Raw genomic sequence first — 20,636 nt, 5'->3', positions numbered from 1 at the left:
GAATGAAGTGTTACTAAGCCAAAGTGGCTCTTCAATTTACATAAATTAAGCAATTCTGTAAATCTGTGATCCAATATGAACATGCACTGCCCATTCATAGGGATTACATCTTGTGGGTTAACTCTAAGATGGCACTGGTGAGCAGCACAGTGGTGTGCAATTGTTGTCAGATGGCTCTACTGCTGACCCCTGCAACCAACCTGTTGGTTCCCAAACGAAGTTCAGCACTTACTGGAAGTCAGATACAAAGTGCGGGCAAAAGAAAGAGAAAAGCACAGCCACAATATACATTCGGATGGGTTACTAACCTGACATTTCCAGCATCTCACCTTTTGCACTCCAAGGTGGCCTGGGAGGACGTTAACAGACTACTTTTAGGAGTTTCCTTAATTTTCCGCATTTACAGGTAGAGGTTGCTGTTGTTGTTCCACTCCAGCACTTTAATCTGAGGAGCAGTAAAGATCTGATACATGCTTTTTCTGCAACTTACCTGGGACACGTACTGTGCCTGGTGCACTGGGCTACTTTCCCTTTAAATGACTAGCAAGCCAGTGCAATGATTAAAAAAATGGGGCAAGGAATTACAGTCAACCTAATGATGGTGGCTGGGTAACTTTTACAGCCCATATGCGAGGACAAAATTAAATGGCACTTAAAAGTCTAATAAATGAAATTCAATACTGATGAGAATGGTGAGTTGTGTTAGGCTATCTTGATTAAGTACTCAAACTAACAGAGAGGCTTGATGAGTGGGATAATATGGGCTGCTGTGTGCATGCACGTTCAAAAAGGCATTTGGTACGTTACCACACAAAAAAAACTTAGTCATGAAAATAAACCCATGGGATTGAGGAGCTACATGGATATAAAATTAATTAAGGAACAGAAAGCAGAGTTATGAATAGTTTGACTGCCAGTTTCTTGAAGGTACAAAACTATCAAAATCTGGTTCACTCAGTCCTTTTCTGAACAAATGTCACATATGTACATTTTGGACTACTACAAAAAGTAACCAGCAATAGAAGGTAAATCACTGCGTATGGTCAATGGAGGATTCAATCTGAACAAAACCCATGTAGTGCTAGTCTGAGCATGTAATATTTACACAGAAAATGCAGAACTAAAGAATTGTTAATCTAAAGGTACACAATACACAAGGCTTTTTTTAAAGCAGCAAAAGAATAAAGTGACACATCTTATTTTTTTTTAAAACTCTAGTTCAGGCAGGATTCACAAGACATCCAAAAGATGTAGTCTGCTAGTTAATTTGTCTCTCCACGGTGATTTTTTAAAATTTGCTACTTTCACTTCAATGACAGAATCTGAATTAGTCACTGGATACTTGGACTAATTTAAAAGCAAGATTTGCAAACGACATTGCAATAAAATGCATATCAATTTTAAAAGCAAAGCAACAGCAGGAAACAATTACAAAAAACCCACATACCATGCCCTTTTTATGGCTTTCAGTCTATAAAAAAATGAAAAAACAGATCCACCCCTGCAGCTTGCCCAAGTTTGCAACACAAAACAAAGTTTGCCTTTTTCCACTTTATTAAGGTGACAAGCAACATAGTGTATTGTACAAAGAGGAGAAAAAAAATATCAACTGGCAAGAGTTAAATTCCATCTATCATGATCTAAAATTGTTCACCAAGACCAATGTTGAACATAACTTTAAACTGTAAAAATACACAATTTGCAGTATTGACAGCTTGCAAAAGCTCAGCTTAGCCCCATTGACTGGAATGACATGATTTCTTGTAGTTCTGGTCTGTTACTCATCCTCAAGTTGGAAAATCTACATATGTTATAAAATACAATGCAATACAGTCTACTGGGGAAACATAGTAAAATTACTTAACTCACAACAACTGTTGGCACCAGTGTTAGGTCATTGAAGTTAACAAAGCTAGGGGGAGCACTGATGTTGTTGAGATCACAGCAATTTCTTACGTATATAACCACAGTTATTCTCCTTTTGAATAGAGCACTTCCAATTCTTAAAAAGACAACTTTATAATAAGTCTGGATAATCAGCAATGACAAATGATAAAGGAAAAGTCAGGGGGAAATACAGAGCATATTGTTCATAGATAAAAATTGAGAAACATTGTGTGAAATCCTTCATTAGGACTTCCAATCCAAAACATTAATTTACCCTTCTTTTTCAGGCAGCAGGCTTGCAGTGCATTTCCAGCAACTTCAGTTTTATGATTAAAGTTTCTATTTGTCTTTAGGATATGCATGTGAATGGATAATATCATGGAAACTATTAAATACAATGGAATTTTGGTACACAGGTGATAGTGAAGGAGTTACTTAGATAAGAACCTCAACAATCTCATTTCCAATTTTTTTTGTAGTCGACAACTAAACCCTTTCAATATATGTCATCACTGGGTACACTACAACCAATGAAAATAAATAAACGTAGCTCACAATTACAATCACTCAAGCTAAATTTAGACGACAAATTGCAGAAACTAGAGTCCCCAATGCAGCCAAAATTCAGTGACTCTGACAATGATACATTTACATTTTCCAAGGCTTTCTTTTAAGGAACAGTGGAACACAAGGTTTTCAATGGCATCAGCACCAACAGGAGGATCTTACTGCAAGTATGGAGAGAGAATTTCTGGATTTTGCTCTTTCTTTCTACGCCAAAGCAAGAACTAGATGAAAGGAAAGAGACACATTATTTCTCGATTAAATATTAAATGCGCAAACACCAAAGTAAATTTAAAACAGAAGAACTCAAAATACACACTAGATCAGTTACAATTTAAAAGGAGGAAAATTGGGATAACATTTTGGGTAGGATTCCAACAAAATATCCAAACTGAGGTAGTAACCATCATTTACCCAGATGTTAGCAGATCTCATGCATTAATGAATTTCTTGTTTAGAACCTTTATTTATCAGTTCTTGTCATTTTAACATCCATCAGGTTTGACTAACTCTTACTTGTTCTTAAAAACTCTAAAATACTCAGATACAGGTCACTGGAGGAAAATCACACATAAGACTGCCACTTTTTTCAAGGAATGCGACAGGATAGGAAAAAATGACCATAAAGTTTAAATGAAACCTCTATTTCCACAGCACCTTTCACATTTACAGGACATCCCAAAATATTTTGCATACAATTAACCAATTCAGAATTTCTATCAAGTCGGTATGTAGGAAAACATGACAACCATAATGAACACAGTAAAGGTTCTCAAAGGGCAATTAATTGACCTGATAAAATATCACTGTGCTACTGGCTGAGCAATAAATGTTAACTAGAATAGAGAAAGCTTCCCTGCCTCCTTAAACTAGTGCCATGAGATTTTTTTTACTTCTACCTAGAAGTCAGGTTGGGTTCTCAGTCTCACGCTCAATCTGAGAAGGTCATAAAGTATTCACATTTCCAGAGTTGCCCTTGAATAAACCTCCTCTCACAGAAGTGACTGCTATCACTGAATCAAAGCTAATAACTCTCCCAAGATAATTCCAGTATAACAAGTTATCTGAGCAATCCATTAATTGGGAACCCTTCCAAGTATCAGTACAGCATTTGTACTTCCGTTCACAATTTTATCCTGTTTGCCAGTGCAAATTGCTTTCTTTAAAAAAAGAACAGCCTATTGGATACTTTCAGAATTTCTAACCCATAAAATTTACTTCACCTCAATCTTTAACTATGTGAGCAATTATTTCTGGTACTTCAAATGTTCAGTTTCATTTATTACAAACATCTTCTGGTTATTGATACCTAGCCTCATCTACCAGCTGCAAAGTATGTAGAAAGGATTCTACTCTACCATAGAAGTATTAGCAAATCACTGCTTACAAGGACTCACCATTAGAGATCTGGCAATACGGAAGTAAATAGCATTGTGACGCAGGCAGGTCTCAACTATTTAAGAGATGACAGAGTCTGAAACCAATAAATGTCCAAAGCAGCAACTTACCAGTTATAGCTTCCTGCGCAAAATACTTTACATCCATATCTTGGTCCTGACTCAGTTTCTCCAATATGGGTTTGACTTCGCTTTGTAAAGTGCTGCAATTAATAGCAACATACAAGGTTTTGGAAACCAGAGTAGCAGATTTCAGAGATAAAATTTTATGCCACTGAAAGCAAAATTACACTGATACTGTACTTGATTAAAATGTACTCATTCCCCTCCTTGTCCCACCAACACAGACTGTTCACTAATCTGGAATGGGTTATTTGATCAAGTGGTTGGTAGAGAGCACCATCATTGGGCTCTTTCTCTTTGAGGGGGGACAGGAAATGGGGGCATAGCAACAAGGTAAGCACCTAAAGGGCTCATTTTAATGCAGTGGCATAAGAAACTAGGCAGGAGCTTAGCACCCTTTGCAGAGTGAACATAACATGCCAGATTGCATTGACTTGATTCTAATCCAGGACAACACACTTACCACTACTGTTGAAAGTTAAAGTTACCCACGAGGATCTTGCTCTTTACCAGTGCAATTCGTGGCCATTGCATCAGAATGTATGCATGATAAAATTTAGATGCAACTGCCTCTGCAGTAAAATAGCTAGTTGGCACACTCACTTATGCGAATAATGGAACAATTTGCAGGCCCAATGACCCCTGCCAAATTGCCTTTAGTGTGGGGGGCCTGATGCAGGAAGGTAAGAATTGAAATGGAAGAATGTTGGGAATGGGCAGCAGAATTACTTACTAGCATTCAAGCTTCTGTAGAACTATAATAACTGCCTACAATTTCATGCTGATCTACTCACTCTGGAGCCTCAAGTTCTATTTCAGCTTAAGGAACCTGAATAGTGCTAAGAATAAGACATCACAGATCTGTTCTCCCTGTCTTAATTTCAAAGATTCCCACAAAACTTACCTAACGTCTAAAACCGGTCCTATTTTCTGCAGTGATTTAGCCACATTGAAGCGAACGTTTGCCACCTGATCACCTGCCATTTGTAACACAGTTGGCAACATCTGCTTTACAGTAATATCCTGGCCACAGGCTTCAGACAGTACCTGAAAATTCATCAGAAAACAAACTGTTCACTCAAGAAGTCCTAACACAATTGATCATTTGTTATATTAATGCTTCTAAATCAAAAGTTGGACAATATATGAACCACTGTCTGAATATGGTCCAAACCATATACAGGGACTCAGGACTGGCAAGAATCTCAGGACTGGCACAAACCACTATAAATGATCAGCGCAGTGCGTCTGGGGGTGGGAGCGAGGAATAAAAGCATTAGACCCCTCCAATTTCTAAAATTTTCAAATATAATCAATACTCTGTCTGTATTTCATACATTCACCACTCTCTGCATGTATATACATGAACGCATCATTCATTCAATAGGATTCAGAAACTGTTTTTGTACAATCTTCAAAATGACTTGTTTGTAAACAACATTAGAAATAAGTTAGCAAAGCAACAAGAAAATCTGATAGTACATAAAGAAACTTGATAATCTTAAGGTGACTACAGGACAGTCATTTAATTAACTAAGACTTAGTATTAAAACTAAAGTATGCCTTTCAGATTTAATTTTTATGCAACTATAACTGCAGCTTAAAAAAAAAAGCAGGCTAACTCAGCTTTCTATCCCTGTATTTGGCTCCATAAATATTAACTACCTTTACATAAGATATTCATAGGCAGTTAGAAATAGTGCCTGATGAAATGTTTCTCTGACCTGTTGATTGACAATTTCCTTTTGGCTTGTCTTGATACAAAGTCTCCAACTGGAGAAAATCTAACACACACACTCCATTATAACTGAGCTTTGAAACTGTCTTTTGGCTGATAGGGAGGAACTGATCCAGGAATACAGGTTACAAACCGTGACGACACTGGCAGCGTTAGAATGCTGGCACACCATAATGAGACGCACTTGGATGGATAGGATAACCATGATTAGCTGATCAGTGCACACTCTAAACAGGCAAAAACAGACCTGACAATATAAAAATGCTACATGGATGATAAAATAAAATCTGACACACAGAACTTTCCTTAAACACATTACATTCAATACTGAACTAAAACTAAATTTTTATTTCATAGAAATACTACAGCTTGTAAAGTTTAATACAAACATGTATAGAATTATGCTTACATTAATGCAGAACAGTGTAGTCATTCTATGAAGGTAGTTGGGATCACTAGCCATGGCAAGGACCTTAGGGACAATAGTAGACTCTGCCCACTCTTTTCCAAATTTCTCTACCAGTTTTGTCAAATTGTTTGTAGCAGCCTCTCGAATGGCATATACTAGAAAAATGCAGAACCAGAAGTGATATGACTGAACAAATAAAGTTACTACACAGCTCCAAGTAACAAAAATGTGTAAGTTTAGAAGATATTGTAAATAATATCTATTACACAGAACACAGTATAATTAACATTGAAGAGTTGACCCAGAATGTTTATTACATAGTATTTCAATTAGAAATATTTGAATAATGATCTAAGTTAAATTGCATTCAGGCAGCATAGGTTAAATAAATACACACAGGCCCAATCTAATATTAATAATATATAATGGGACATTTGGGTTTAACTGTGCTTCAGAAGCCATTGCTTTTAATCAAACGGGTTCTGCCTTTTTGGGGAATTAACCCGATAGCAGATTTGGCGTCACCATGGAAATAAGTTCCTCTCCCAGCTTTAAAATTATAAAAATGACAAGTCTAAAAACAGATTGCACATTATCTTAGAGATAGTAGGAACTGCACACGCTGGAGAATCTGAGATAACAAGGTGTAGAGTTGGATGAACACAGCAGGCCAAGCAGCATCAGAGGAGCAGGAAAGCTGACGTTTCGGGCCTAGACCCTTCTTCAGAAAAGCTTCAAGCTTCGGAGACTTCTAGCATATGGAATACATACCATACGTAGCTGTCATCCAAGTGTAAATTGATTAGGTGCTTACGTGCCTGTTACCACACTACTACACATCATAGGTACACAATGTTCTTCTCAATCTACTTGTCCTCAAGCTAACAGAGGCAAACAGACACTGCAATGAAATCATGTTTCACTGACACATGTAGACCTATGAAGTGGTGCAGTTGAGAAAGTATACACTTGTCAATTATTATTTAAAACCAGATTCAGAGAGATCATGTAGTAATATCTTATTACAGGCTCAGATCAATATTGGCACCGCTCCTTTCACCGAGCACATCCACTGGCATTATAAAATATCCTCATTAGGCTGTACTACCCAAGTACATGTAATCAAAGCAGCCACTTCAACTTAAGGAATGTCTAACTGTTGGCCCTAATTATAGACAAATTTTAAGACTTAGGCCTGGCAGTCTCATTAAGAATAACAGTGGTGGAGAAACTGATCTGGAAGCACCTGTAGAGAAAATAAAACAGACTTAATGTTTTGAATCCAATATGGCTATTCATAATGGAAGGGGACTGGAAAAATGGTTCTTGACAAGGGTCAGGTGGAGCAAGTGGAACAGATGGTGAGGATGGCCACAGCAAAAGGCAAAGGAACTGTTTAACGGCAGTGCAGAGCAGTTATAGATGACGAACAGGTGTTAATTTTAAGTGTTAATAACAGAGAAACAGTTAGCTCGGTATTAAGAAAATCAGACAAGACTGGGGGGGTTCAATCAAAATGAAGTACATAATTCATGGTCTAAAGTGGTTGAACTCAATGTTAAGTTATGCCAACTGTAAAGAGGCAAAGAAGAAAACAAGACATTATACCTATACTTTGCATTGGGTTTTTTTAAAAAAACTGAGGGGCCGGTGGGGGTGTGGGGGGGGGGGGGGGTGTGGAGGAGGGGTGTTGGTGGTGGTGGCGGCGGCGGAGCAGGGGACCCTTTAGGAAGTGATATTGTCAGAAGAGGGGTAGAAGCTGGTCAAACTGAATGGAATCTTTTGCAGGAAAATGGCATGAGGAAGTGTAATCAATGCAACTATGGGTTTACAATTAATACTGGCAGACAACCTACCCCCACCAAGTGGAAACAGAAATCAAGGAAGCGAAGGAAATAGTCAATGATGGACCAGACGAAGGTACGACTTGGGCAGAAATTGGAAGCAAAATTAATGTATTTTTCTAATTAACAAATGTGAGCTGGAAGCAGCACCAATGTCGTCAACTGCTATACTGAAGAGCAAGCCGTTCCGGTTGCCTTCAGACAGTGTGGAGGATTTGTACAACCGAATTGAACAGCCTGCAGTTATGACAAAGGAAGTGGAAATTATAGGACAGATGTAATGTGGCAGAGGAGTCTCCATCCCAGAAACTCATCCTCTGATTGAGCACTATCATTGCAATTTCTGCTGCAAAATATTATTGCCTTGGAGGAAAGGGTTCCACGCACAACCAAGAAAATCCAAATTCCACTAATACTGCTTAGAAGCTTTGATAATTTCTGGAGTAACCTGGTTCGTTATGGTAAATGTGTACTGTTAAAAAGATCTGTGAATGGATAACTGTCTTGCAAGAGATTTGTGAATGGAACTTTAAACCAGCATGCTATCCCTTTCAGTCAGAATACTAACACTGGGGACGGATATCATGTTCAGCAATCTTATGTTTGCTAAAGCCAGCATTTGTTGGTTGGAAGCATAACTTTACATTAGTAAGTGCTAGTATCTCCAACAGCATATTTCATGATCAAAGTTGCCAAAATGGCTGCCAAGAAAATGGGTTATTAAATCACTATACCAAACATCTCTTTCTTCCCTTCTATCCCTGCCACATGGACTATTTTGCATGTTTTTCTCTAGGTTCAAAACAACCAGGTCCCAAAAAACATCAAACTCAAGACTTCATTGCCCAAGTGCTTTCACCGGCACAGTATTCTAATGAGCTCCAATACTGCCATATAATGTTCCTGAATATTAATGGCACAATTAAACAAAGTACTACTAACTAACCTCCGTTCTATGCAAAGACAATGGTAATAAGGCAGCAAGATGCTGTCAATTGCTTCTTTCTTTACAAAATTTTTGCCCTAAACGTTCATACTTTGTTCAAAGCTACTTAACTAGCACAGGGACAATATGAAGCCAATCAATTTGCTAAGGTATATTTTTCATGAGAGTAGGCAATTGTATATATATATCAAATCCCCGAATAATGCAACAAACAGGTTATTTTCACCATTTGCAAAGCCAACCTCAGTTCATAAAAGATGGGGAATTTCTTTATTACATATACATAACAGATCCATATTTTAGGTTTATATATTTGCTGCTTCACGTGAGAGAATGAATACATGGTAAAAATGCGAGATTGAGGGGTACTAAATGTTTATTTTGTGGATGACCACCAAAGGGATGCAGTCTGGAGATCTTCAGGATTGCTCTTCACCAGTTATTTCAAAGCTATTAAAGAAGCTGATCAAATGATTTCGCGTTTTTCCATTCAGTTGAAAGAAATAGAGGAACCTGCAAAATGTATTGTGTGCGGGCCATTTTCTAGTCTTCCACAAGATATCAACATACTTTTCATTTAGAGCTGTTGAAGAAACAATGCTTCAAGGCGATTATCTGTTGATACTGGGTGACAGAAGACATATGCTCTTGATCCTACTTCCAAACCAAAGCTGCACCTCTGTTCACTAAGGTCACAGCTATACACACAGCTGAAATAACTCGTGTTAATCTTCAAGAACTATAGCAATTGCCTGAAACACTTAAAATGGAGACTTGGCATGAGCTAAGATATCATTTAGGCCAAAAACAGTTCTAAATCTAAAAAGGCGACATAATGAAAATGTACTTGAATGTATAATAATTAGGTTACTAGCTACAATTCTCATGTTCAAGAAGAAACCAAACATTACTCTACAGCTTTCATTGTCCATATTTCACCATAATATTCAGCAACTAAAATATTACAGCTGATTTTACAACTTATTCTTGTGGGGTGTGGGCATCCCTGGCAAGGCTAGCATTTGTTTCTCACTCCTAGCTGTCCTTTTATTGATTGCCTTCAGAAATGGAACAATCACCACATCACTGTGGGACTAGGGTCATATGGAGGCCAGACTAAGTAAAGAAGATTTTTTTTCCCTAAAAGATATTAGTGAACTAGATGGATTGTCACAACAATGAACGAAAGTTGTAATGAACATGCTCACCATTAGGCTAGCCTGGAATCCCAGATATTTTGAATACTGAATCTAAATCACATTGTCTGCCAAGGTGGGATCTGAATCATGCCCCTAGAACATGAGCTTGGCCTCTGGGAAAAAAATGTTAAATATTTAATAACTCAATCATTTAATCCCTCATTCCTTCTCTCACGTGGAAGCAGCAATTTCATATACTCAATATTTATTTCAAATACCTAAGAAGTCATTTTCTTTCCCCTTTCCCTTTTAATGAACTGACATTTGTTTTGTAAAGAGAACATCTTTCAGCCCCAATATGTTAACATTATTCAGGGATATACGAACTTACTTCATTCACGCAGAATTACAAACTTGATGTTAAGAAGAATGTAACAGTTACAGAATCCCAATTACGCAAGCTGTTTAGAGGTTTGACATTCTAAAGAGATATCAAATTTGTCAAAACATTTTCACAAGCCATTCCTTGTTGGGACATGTCGCATTTTAAAAACCACAGTGCGATGTCACAGCAAAATGCTTCAATCATTTTCACAATGTTATAACGAAGCTTCCTGCACTGGAAGGATTCATTCATCATAGCAAATTAAAACACACGTACAAAATCTATGTAAACTACAATAATCTCAGCACCTCTTGCCCATACTAAAATTTGATTTTGAATCAAAGTAGTAAATTAAGACATTGTCAAAATACAGAAAGTTGTAATAAATATGTAATGCCAACATGGGACCAGAGTAGTTTATGGAGTCCAAGCAAAGGATGTAGCTACTGGATGTCATATTTTTTTCCCTTTACCAAGGAGGATGACCTACTTCCAAATTTCTGGTTAAGACCAAAATCTACCAGTCAGAGAGAGGAATGAGAATATCAAAGTCTTCTCAGAAGCACATTTTTGTTTCTCGCAGGGAAGCAACTCACTTCATTTTCCCACCAAAATCTACGCCGTCTTTCAAGCCAAGAACATTCTGAGGAAATACAAGCATAGACCCACGGCCACGTACTCCATTGGTGCAGTGGACCAACATCAAATTTCAAAATCTGGGTACAATACTCCAGTTTATCCTTGAGGTACAAAAATATCATTTTACATAGATTCCACAGCAGCAGCACAAATTCCTAACATTAAATTTTCCAATTAGGCTAATAAGAGGTTGGAGGAAAAAAAACTGTTTACTGGTCGAAATAAAGTTTCAGAAAAATCTAAACAGGAACATAAGCAAAATCTGCTGCTCTGCACGTCTCCCTAGCCTTGTTCACTGCTTGCAAACTGCTGATTTGTCAAGACTCCTGTTGCCTGCAATTCTAGTTGTCTAGCATGGGCTACTGCCAGTATGTGTGACACATTCCACAAAAAAGTTTGCATGTTTACTGTAAATTACCCGTAACCAAATCTTGACAGCCAGCCAACTGCTGTTCAAACATCTGTCCTATGCATGGAATTCAAACCATTAATCAGTGAGAACTGCAATCTGAGAATCTATAGACTCTGCATGAGGCACGTTCAAGACAAAGGGCAATATTGAATGGACATTACTAGCATTTTAAAAGGAGTATAACTTCCAAAGTAAATCTACCACAGGGTTCAGTTCACAAACGATGAGAAACTTTTGAATTCAGTAAGCTGGACGTGCAGGCTGAAACACTTTACATGAGTTTTTAAACTAACAAAGTTTGTTTACAGTACACAACAAATTGTAGACATTTACAAATTAACTATGACAGACATTTAGAAGGACATGATACGAAAAGTACATTTGGAACAGCTACTCTATAGAAGTGAAGGGATTAAAAGTGGTTTTCAAGGAGAGAAAAAAACACTCAAAGATAGGCAAACTAACTGACAGATAGCTGGATCATTCTGAAATCTAAATTTAATTTATCACGTTCATAATTATGTCGTTCTCTTAGATAATCAGATTAAAAGGGTTGGGTTTGATTTAACACGGCTGCTGCTTTCATTACCCAACTCGAAACGTCATGGAAAAATTAGGGAATATATAAAGCAGAAATATTATGCCAGAAATAAAATAAAACTTCTTTTGCTCAGGCAGATTCTAACCATTAATCTATTTGTTTTAAAACAGGATCTACCTGCTACCTTACTGACATTTTCAGGGTCATTTTGGAAGTAGAACTCCAAATTAGGGTACGTATTATGAACGTAAAGTGATGCAACAGGCTTTAATGAAAATGTCAACTCTGTAGTTATAAATTATTAAAGGTGTGGTCATAGATGAGCTCTGCAACTGCATTAACATAGCTTGCAACCATAATTACTGCCAAAGTCATAATAGTTCATAAGTCAGATAATGAAGTCAAAAGTCCTCCAAAAAAAATCTTCAAACTTGCAGCCAAAAGGCAAAGCAGAATAGTAATTTTAAATTTGGAAAATTGTACACTATACCAGGTATTTCTGGTTACAATCAAAACAGTGCAACAATTCATTTCTCCAAGGAGACCATCACTTCAATCAGTAAAGGTTAGATTGTTCCCTCACAAAATACCCTCGCCCAAGTTAACATTTCTACTCACGGAATCGTTAGTGTACGCTTTCTCTTTGAATGAACAATTTATCAGGTGTCATATTCCCACTGTCACCCCATAAGCACAGAAGCTTCCTTTTCAGAAAATAATCCAAATCCTCTTGAATGGCTTCAGCCATGCACATTAATAAAAACCTCCCCTTGGTTAAATCTCAGTCAAATATCTACAGGGCTCGAGGTCAGTTTGGTAGAAGATCTGAATAAAAAGTGGATGAGTAGATTAAGAAAATAACCATTTTGAAAGAAAATGTAATCTTGTATCAAGCTAATACTCACCATGATCCACCAGCCATGTCATGCATAAGGAATTCAACTTCTCATCAAAAAACTCAACTCCCTAAAATGATTTTTAAAAAAGCATGTCAATGAAGAAACCAACAAAAATATCATTTTGAAGCTCTCCAGGCATAATGTATCTCCTCAGTAGTTAGCAAAATAATTAACACACTTCACGTGATTTTCAAACATCTTTAACATAGATTAACAGAGCGCTGGTAAAGCATTCATAATACCACAACATCTAATTTCAGTGCACTGGTGGTTGGTCTACATTGGAGGGGTGAGGGGTAAAATCATTCCACTGAATTCTGCATGACAAAAATATATTACAGCAGACATTATACAAAATATACCCACTTATGTCATTACTGTTGCCTAGAGTGTCTCAGATGACTTTGAATTTTCTTAAATAAGTTGTTTAGCACCAGAATAGTATGCAAGACTTCCATCCAAGAGGAAAACAAATAAGTCTTCATAAAATAGCCCTCTGACCTTCCTCAGGAAATGTGTTGCTTAGTTTTCACTGCATGTACAAGCATTTAAATATCATCCTGCAATAAAGCAAACGTATCGGCCTATAGCAACTGCCATCACGCAACTCCATATTAATTATTGCAGTAACTGTATCAGAGAACATCTAGCTCAAAGAATTTAAGAATATTACCACCACTGTACCATTATGTCAGGCCTCCAAGAGATGTTTCAATTTCTTGACTTTATCCTAAACTACTGATGAGTTATTTTGCTGCAGTACAGGATTTACAAGTCCCATATCTTTATATCATACTATGTTGTAATATAATATTCAAATTCCTTGTTTCTCTTTTAAACTTTTACCTGATTAATTTTAAAAGAGTTTCACATAGTGAGTGAATTTAAGTCACATGGGACAGTATAGGACTTTCCCAGAGCGCATGGCTGCACAATTTCATGATTGCATTATATTTGTGAGGAATCCAATTAAAGCCTCCCATGGGTATCCATGCAGATGTTGTCTCAATTATGCACAATCTATATTCAGTACTTGCAGTAGGGCTATGTCATTCCATCATTGTCAACACTCGTGTAAATACTGAATAGTTGTGATAATGGACTACAAAGCACTGCATGACAAACAGTAAGTTTTGTACCATCCCCTCAATAAAATTTCACCATTACACTACCTTTGAATGGAAAGACAGCTACTTGAAATCTTAGCTGTTCTTGATTATTTCCTAGGCTGTAGAGATTACACCTTGTAATTTGGTACGGTACACAAAAATTCTCAAAAGTGTACTTCGGTATTTGCCTTTTCAGTTGACTAAAAAACAAACATTCTTTTGGGACAGACACACTGGGATCAATCATAATTGGATGATTAAAGTAAACCTGGAATTCCAGGTTTAGTCTGTTAGATGCTTTAGGAAGACTAGATTATATTCTGTAGTTTTATATGCTGGTCGGTTCTATAACATGCGCCTGTGCACAACACAGCAAATGGCCATGTCCCCAGGGATGCAGCCTGTAAGAAAAGATACGTAGTGGGCCCAATGCTCAGATTCAAGATACTGTCATGAGATGTGAAAGACCTCAACATCAACCACAGCTGGTGGGAAACTCCAGGTGATCAATGTAAATCATAACATTAGCAACAGGTAGGGTTCTACTGCTGAGATGAAATAGTCTTAGCATCTGGTTTGGAATTCTATCAGTGCACACAAGGAATCAGCAAAAATCATCCTGCACCACCAAAAAACAAACAGGAGCAAATTAATGCAGCTGGTGAAATCTGTACTGAAAAAAAAAATGCTGGAAATCACGGGTCAGGCAGCATCTTTGGAGAGAGCAAGCTAATATTTTGAGTCTAAAACTTATTTGAGGTAACATCACTTTCTTCAGTTACCAAAAACCATCTTCCCTAATTCTATGCATTACATTAAGTAAAACTACAATTATAACTTTATTCCATCACTACAACACAATAAATGAGAAATAATTGCAATAATCTGCCCTAAAGGTTCTGAAATTTCATGCAGCTATACTATTTACAGTGGACCCAAAGTTAACCTCAAAATTGACTCAATTTATTGAGCACATGACATATACAGTTGTACTGTTAGTTTCACAAGAAATCCTGTATGTATGAAAATGACAGATCAAATAACGCATTAACAATTCAAGTTCGGTACATCTGAGATTTGCAGAGCTCTTGCCTTTTTAAATGATATAAGAACTGAGAAAATGGAGAAGTGTAATTATCAAGTGAAATTAAGGCGCCTGAGTTTCCCTAAATTTTGAGGAAATGACTGAAGTGTCACCTGCTGACTTTAGAATGACATGGTTCTACGTAAATTAAGTATCCATCTCACTGAAGAGCACGAGAACAATAAGACTCCGGTGCTTCAGTGTGGAGGGAGGATGTAATGACAGGCTATTTAACTATGGTCTGCACCATTAAACAAAATATGAAGGAGCAGTTTCTCAAGTGGAGCAATTAGAAGCAGCATCCTTCTAAGCCCAAGATCAATTTTAGTGCTGCCATCACAACTAAGATTAGCTAGTTCACGGCAGATCAAATGGGTTTGGGTACTGCTTGAGTACACAACTACTATCAGTATCTTTGGATCTGAGGGAGCAAGATTGCACTACCACGCGCAAAGTCAGATCTTTCACCAAATTATAAAATAACAAATATCGATGAATGCATCCTTTTGAGATTTCAGTCATGGATTTTTTTCTAGAACAGATGTTCCACCAAGAGAATACATTTCAGACAATTGTTAACAGGTTACAAAATCATTTTGTGGAAACTACGTACCAACTGTCCTGCAAGCAGAGGCATGTATTCTATTATTGCCAGGCGTACCCTCCACTTGGCATCTTCTGCTAACTCCACAATGGCTGGCAGAAGGGATTGAGACAGCTGGCGAATTCCTATTACCTCATTCACACAGTCCAGATTGGAGATGATATTCAAACGAACTTCAGGACACTACAGAAGTTAGACAGATATATTTTAGTATAATGATAATCTGAGCAAATTAACAGTTTTCACCTCAAAGCTGCTAATTAAAGAGAATGAGGATTGAAAACAACTCGAAATGGATGAATAGTTAGATTTTTCCTATTCTTTGTCCTCCAAGAGCTACCTAAACATTCACAATACATTGATTCCTTCAGGAAAAATGGTAGATATATACCTAGAGCCTTATAAGTAGACAAGCTGCTCTCAAAGAAGTTCTTAAAATTATACTTAGATTACAATGTCCTCACCTATAATTGTTGCTGGAGAACTTAAATTACAAAACTCTTACAAGAGAATTGTTTGCAGAATGTTACAAAAATTAACAGTAAATGAGCCTGAATAGGTCAGAAAAACCCAATGCCACAAGATTGAACCACAGTGGCTGAATATGAATGTCTTGATGTGGGTAATGAAAAAAAAATGTGGAGAGTCTCAGAAGAGGATTGAAAAGATCATCTTCTAAACAACAATACAACTGAGGGCTTTAAGTTTCTACAAATGCGTGATTGTTCCTTTGCATTTGTAAATTATGACATATGTAAGAAATATTTGCACTGTTTCATTCCCTTCAGTCAAGAAATTTCTTTCTCAGATAAGAGCTGGAAGAATTATATCATAAATGGACAGGGTGGATACATGGCCAATGCAGTTCAACGCAGAGAAGTGACACATTTTGGTAAAATGACTATGGAGAGACTACAAAATAAGGGGTACTGCTCTATGGGGTGTGCTGGAACAAACAGATTTACAGTCATTAAAAAAGGCAGGACAGTTGAAGAGAGTGATTGACAGAACAGAATCTGAATTTTTCTTAGTTAAATATTTTAAATATTTAAATTTACATACGTAAATAAATAAATTCAGGAGTGGGGAGGTTATGCTAAAACTTATATAAAACACTAGCTGGACTTCAACTGGACTAATGCACAACGATCTGCGCACCAGAGTTTAGAGTAATTTGTGAACACACTGGAGAGAGTGTAGAAGTTTACAAGAATGGATCCAAAGATGAGAGACTTCAACTATGAACACAGATTGAAGAAGCTGGGACTGATTCCCTTGACAGGAAACACCTAAGTGAAGACGTGACTCAAATTTCAAATATAAGGAGGTGTGGCCAGAGCAGACAGACCAACAGTCAAAGAGACAACACAACGTGGAGCTGGAGAAACACAGGAGGTCAGGCAGCATTAGAGGAGCAGGGAAATTGACGTTTTGGGTCGGGACTCTTCAGAAAAGTCAGAGCACAGATTTCAAGTGTTCTACAAAAGTGGAAATCGCACCAGCCAAACGGACATGCCATGGAATTCATGGAGGTCTGGTATTCTAACCAGAGTTCCATCATCAAAAACATTGAATTGGGCCCTCCATACAATCCACTGAGAAGCAGAATCTGAAGTGGTACCAAACACTCCAACAAACTGGGGCACATAAATAACAAGCAGGACAGAACACCAACGCTTCACTGGAGGCACACTGATGACGTTACGAAGCAGGGTGAAGAAACGCTTGCAACCAAACCCACCGGCTCGGCGAGCACGTCTACAACCTTATCCACAACCTGAGCTACAAATCTTCTCAAGGACTTTAGAAATGTAATTAGAAGAAACGTTTACATGTGGTAACTGCTTGGGTCTAGAACTTGTGGCTGTAAGACATAACAGCATAGAACATAGAAAAGTACAGCACAGTACAGGCCCTTCGGCCCATGATGTTGTGCTGTGAAATAATCCCAATCCAAAAATAAAATAACCTAACCTACATTCCCCTCAATTCACTGCTGTCCATGCGCATGTCCAGCAGTCGCTTAAATGTCACTAATGACTCTGCTTCCATGACTACCACTGGTAAACTATTCCATATACTCACAACTCTCTGGGTGAAGAGCCTCCCTGTGACGTCTCCTCTATACCTTCCTCCTAACACCTTAAAACTATGACCCCTCGTGGCAGTCAATCCTGCCCTGGGGAAAAGTCTCTGGCTATCTACTCTATCCATGCCTCTCATTACCTTGTACACCTCGATCACCTCTCTTCCTCCTTCTCTCCAGAGAGAAAAGTCCGAGCTCAGTCAACCTCTCCTCGTAAGACAAGCCCTCCAGTCCAGGCAGCATCCTGGTAAACCGCCATTGCACCCTCTCCAAAGCCTCCACATCTTTCCTATAATAGGGCAACCAGAACTGGACACAATATTCCAAGTGTGGTCTCACCAGGGTTTTGTAGAGCTGCAGCATAACCTCACGGCTCTTAAACTCGATCCCCTGTTAATGAAAGCCAAAACACCATATGCTTTCTTAACAACCTTATCCACCTGGGTGGCAACTTTGAGGGAGCTATGCACTTGAACACCAAGATCCCACTGCTCCTCCACACTGCCGAGAATTCTGCCTTTAATCCTGTATTCAGCATTTAAGTTCAACCTTCCAAAATGCATCACTTCGCATTTATCCAGGTTGAACTCCATCTGCCATTTCTCAGCCCAGCTCTGCATTCTGTCAATGTCTCGCTGAAGCCTGCAATAGCCCTCGATACTATCAACGGCACCTCTAACCTTTGTGTCATCAGCAAACATACTAACCCACCCCTCAACTTTGTCATCCAAGTCATTTATAAAAACTACAAAGAGCAGAGGCCCAAGAACAGAGCCCTGCGGGACACCACTCAGCACTGACCTCCAGGCAGAATACTTACCATCTACAACCACTCTCTGCCTCCTGTCAGCCAACCAATTCTGAATCCAGACAGCCAAATCACCCTGTATCCCATACCTCCTGACTTTATGAATGAGCCTGCCGTGGGGAACGTTATCAAATGCCTTGCTGAAGTCCATGTACACCACATCCACTGCTCGACCCTCGTCAACCTGTCTCGTGACTTCCTCAAAGAACTCAATAAGATCTGTAAGGCATGACCTGCCCCTCACAAAGCCATGCTGAGTCCCTTTAATCATGCTATGCTTTTCCAAATATTCATAAATCCTATCCCTCAAGTCTTTCCAAAACCTTGCTGACCACAGACATAAGACTGACAGGTCTGTAATTTCTAGGGATTTCCCTATTCCCTTTCTTGAAAAGAGGAACAGCATTTGCCTCCCTCCCAGCTGAACTAAGCCATCCAGCTCATCGCGTCTGCTCTGCCATTCGATCACAGCTATGGGTTTCTCAGCCTCATTCTCCTGTCTTCTCCCTGTAATCCTTGATGCCCTTACCAATCAAGGTATTGTCGCTGTCTTAAAGACACCTGATGACTTGGCCTCCACAGCCTTCTGTGGCAATAAGCTCCACAAATTCACAAACCTCTGGCTGAAGAAATTCCTCCTTACCTCTGTTCTAAAGGGTCGTCCCGTCACTCTGATGCGGTGCCCTGGGGTCCTCGTCTTTCCTACTGGCAGAAGCACCATCTTCACGTTCACTCTAACCGGGCCTCTCAGTATGCTCCAAGTTTCAATGAGATCACCCTTATCCTTGTGAACTCAATCGAATATACACCTAGGGACGTCAACTACTCCTCATATGAAAACATCCAATCTTGTGAACCTCCTCTGGACTCCCTCCAACAGCAACGCATCCTTCCTTATGGACCCAAAACCATTTGTAATATTCCAAATGTGATCTGATTAGACCCTTACACCGCCTCACCCCTGCTCTTATTTTCTAGCTCTCTTGAAATGAATGATAACATTGCATGTGTGTTCAAAGTGCCAACTGAATCCCTATGTTAATCTTAAGAGGTTTCCAAACTAGGCCTAAATCCTTTTGTGCTTCACATTTGCAAAGCCTCTTCTCATTTAAAAAATATTGTTTATGATTTTATTCTTTCTACCAAAGTGCACAACCTCACTTTCCCACACTGCAATGCATGTGCCACTTCTTTACCCATTCTCTTAATCTAAGTTCTTCTGTAGCATCCCCCCTTTCTCAACACTGTCTTTCCACCTATTTCTGCATCATCTGCAAGCTTAGCAACAATGCCCTTCATCCAGATCATTTCACGTATAACATGAAAACTTGTGGCCTTGATACTGACCACTATGGAACTCCCCAGTTGCCATCATGAGAAAAATATCCCTTTTATCCCCACTCTCTTTCCGGCAATCAGCCAATCCGCTCTCCATGCCAGTATCTTGCCCATATAACCATGGGCCTTATCTTATTTAGCATAGTCCCATGCAGCAACTTGTCAAAGGCTTTCTGGAAGTCCAAATAGATCACATCCAGTGGCTCTCCTCTAACTAGCTCATTATTTAATCAAAGAATTTTAACAGATTTGTCAACCAAGACCTCCCTTTGCTAGAGCTGTGCTGACTCTGCACTATTTCACCCGCACTGCCAAATGCTCTGCAATCTCTTCCTTAATAATGGACTCTAAAATCTTACCAAAAAGGGGTCACGCTAACTGGCCTATAATTTCCTGCCTACTGCCTCCCTCCCTTCTTAAACAGGGGTAACACAGACATTTTCCAGTCTTCTGGTCCCTCCCTGACTCATGATTCCTGAAAGATCGCCACCAATGCCTTCAATCTCCTCAGCTTTTTCCTTCAGAACTCTGGGGTGTACTCCATCTGGTTTAGATGATTTTTCCACCTTCAGACCTTCCCCAGCATCTTATCCTGAGTGACAGCCAGTGCACTCTTGCCCCTGACTCAATGTTGTTTTTGCTTAGTGCTATTCCTGTCTTCATTCATCAGCCACGACTGCCTTG

General features: G+C 38.7%; 1 protein-coding gene across 1 annotated transcript in view; it reads right to left on the bottom strand.

Annotated features, from left to right (window-relative positions):
• Window positions 1-1,536: 1,536 nt before the first annotated feature.
• LOC125466915 (serine/threonine-protein phosphatase 2A 65 kDa regulatory subunit A alpha isoform) overlaps window positions 1,537-20,636 on the bottom strand; it is a 48,200-nt gene continuing 29,100 nt past the window's right edge. Inside the window, exons 10-15 of the mRNA XM_048562081.2 lie at window positions 15,730-15,903; window positions 12,930-12,990; window positions 6,119-6,273; window positions 4,876-5,018; window positions 3,960-4,051; window positions 1,537-2,675 (exon numbers count right to left, since the gene is read on the bottom strand). Coding sequence (XP_048418038.1) covers window positions 2,659-2,675; window positions 3,960-4,051; window positions 4,876-5,018; window positions 6,119-6,273; window positions 12,930-12,990; window positions 15,730-15,903 — 642 coding nt within the window. The 3' untranslated portion in view covers window positions 1,537-2,658. The remainder of the gene's footprint in view (window positions 2,676-3,959; window positions 4,052-4,875; window positions 5,019-6,118; window positions 6,274-12,929; window positions 12,991-15,729; window positions 15,904-20,636) is intronic.

Source organism: Stegostoma tigrinum, chromosome 32, assembly GCF_030684315.1.
Source record: "Stegostoma tigrinum isolate sSteTig4 chromosome 32, sSteTig4.hap1, whole genome shotgun sequence".
Classification (NCBI taxonomy): domain Eukaryota; kingdom Metazoa; phylum Chordata; class Chondrichthyes; order Orectolobiformes; family Stegostomatidae; genus Stegostoma; species Stegostoma tigrinum.
This window is presented reverse-complemented; position numbering and strand designations above follow the sequence as displayed.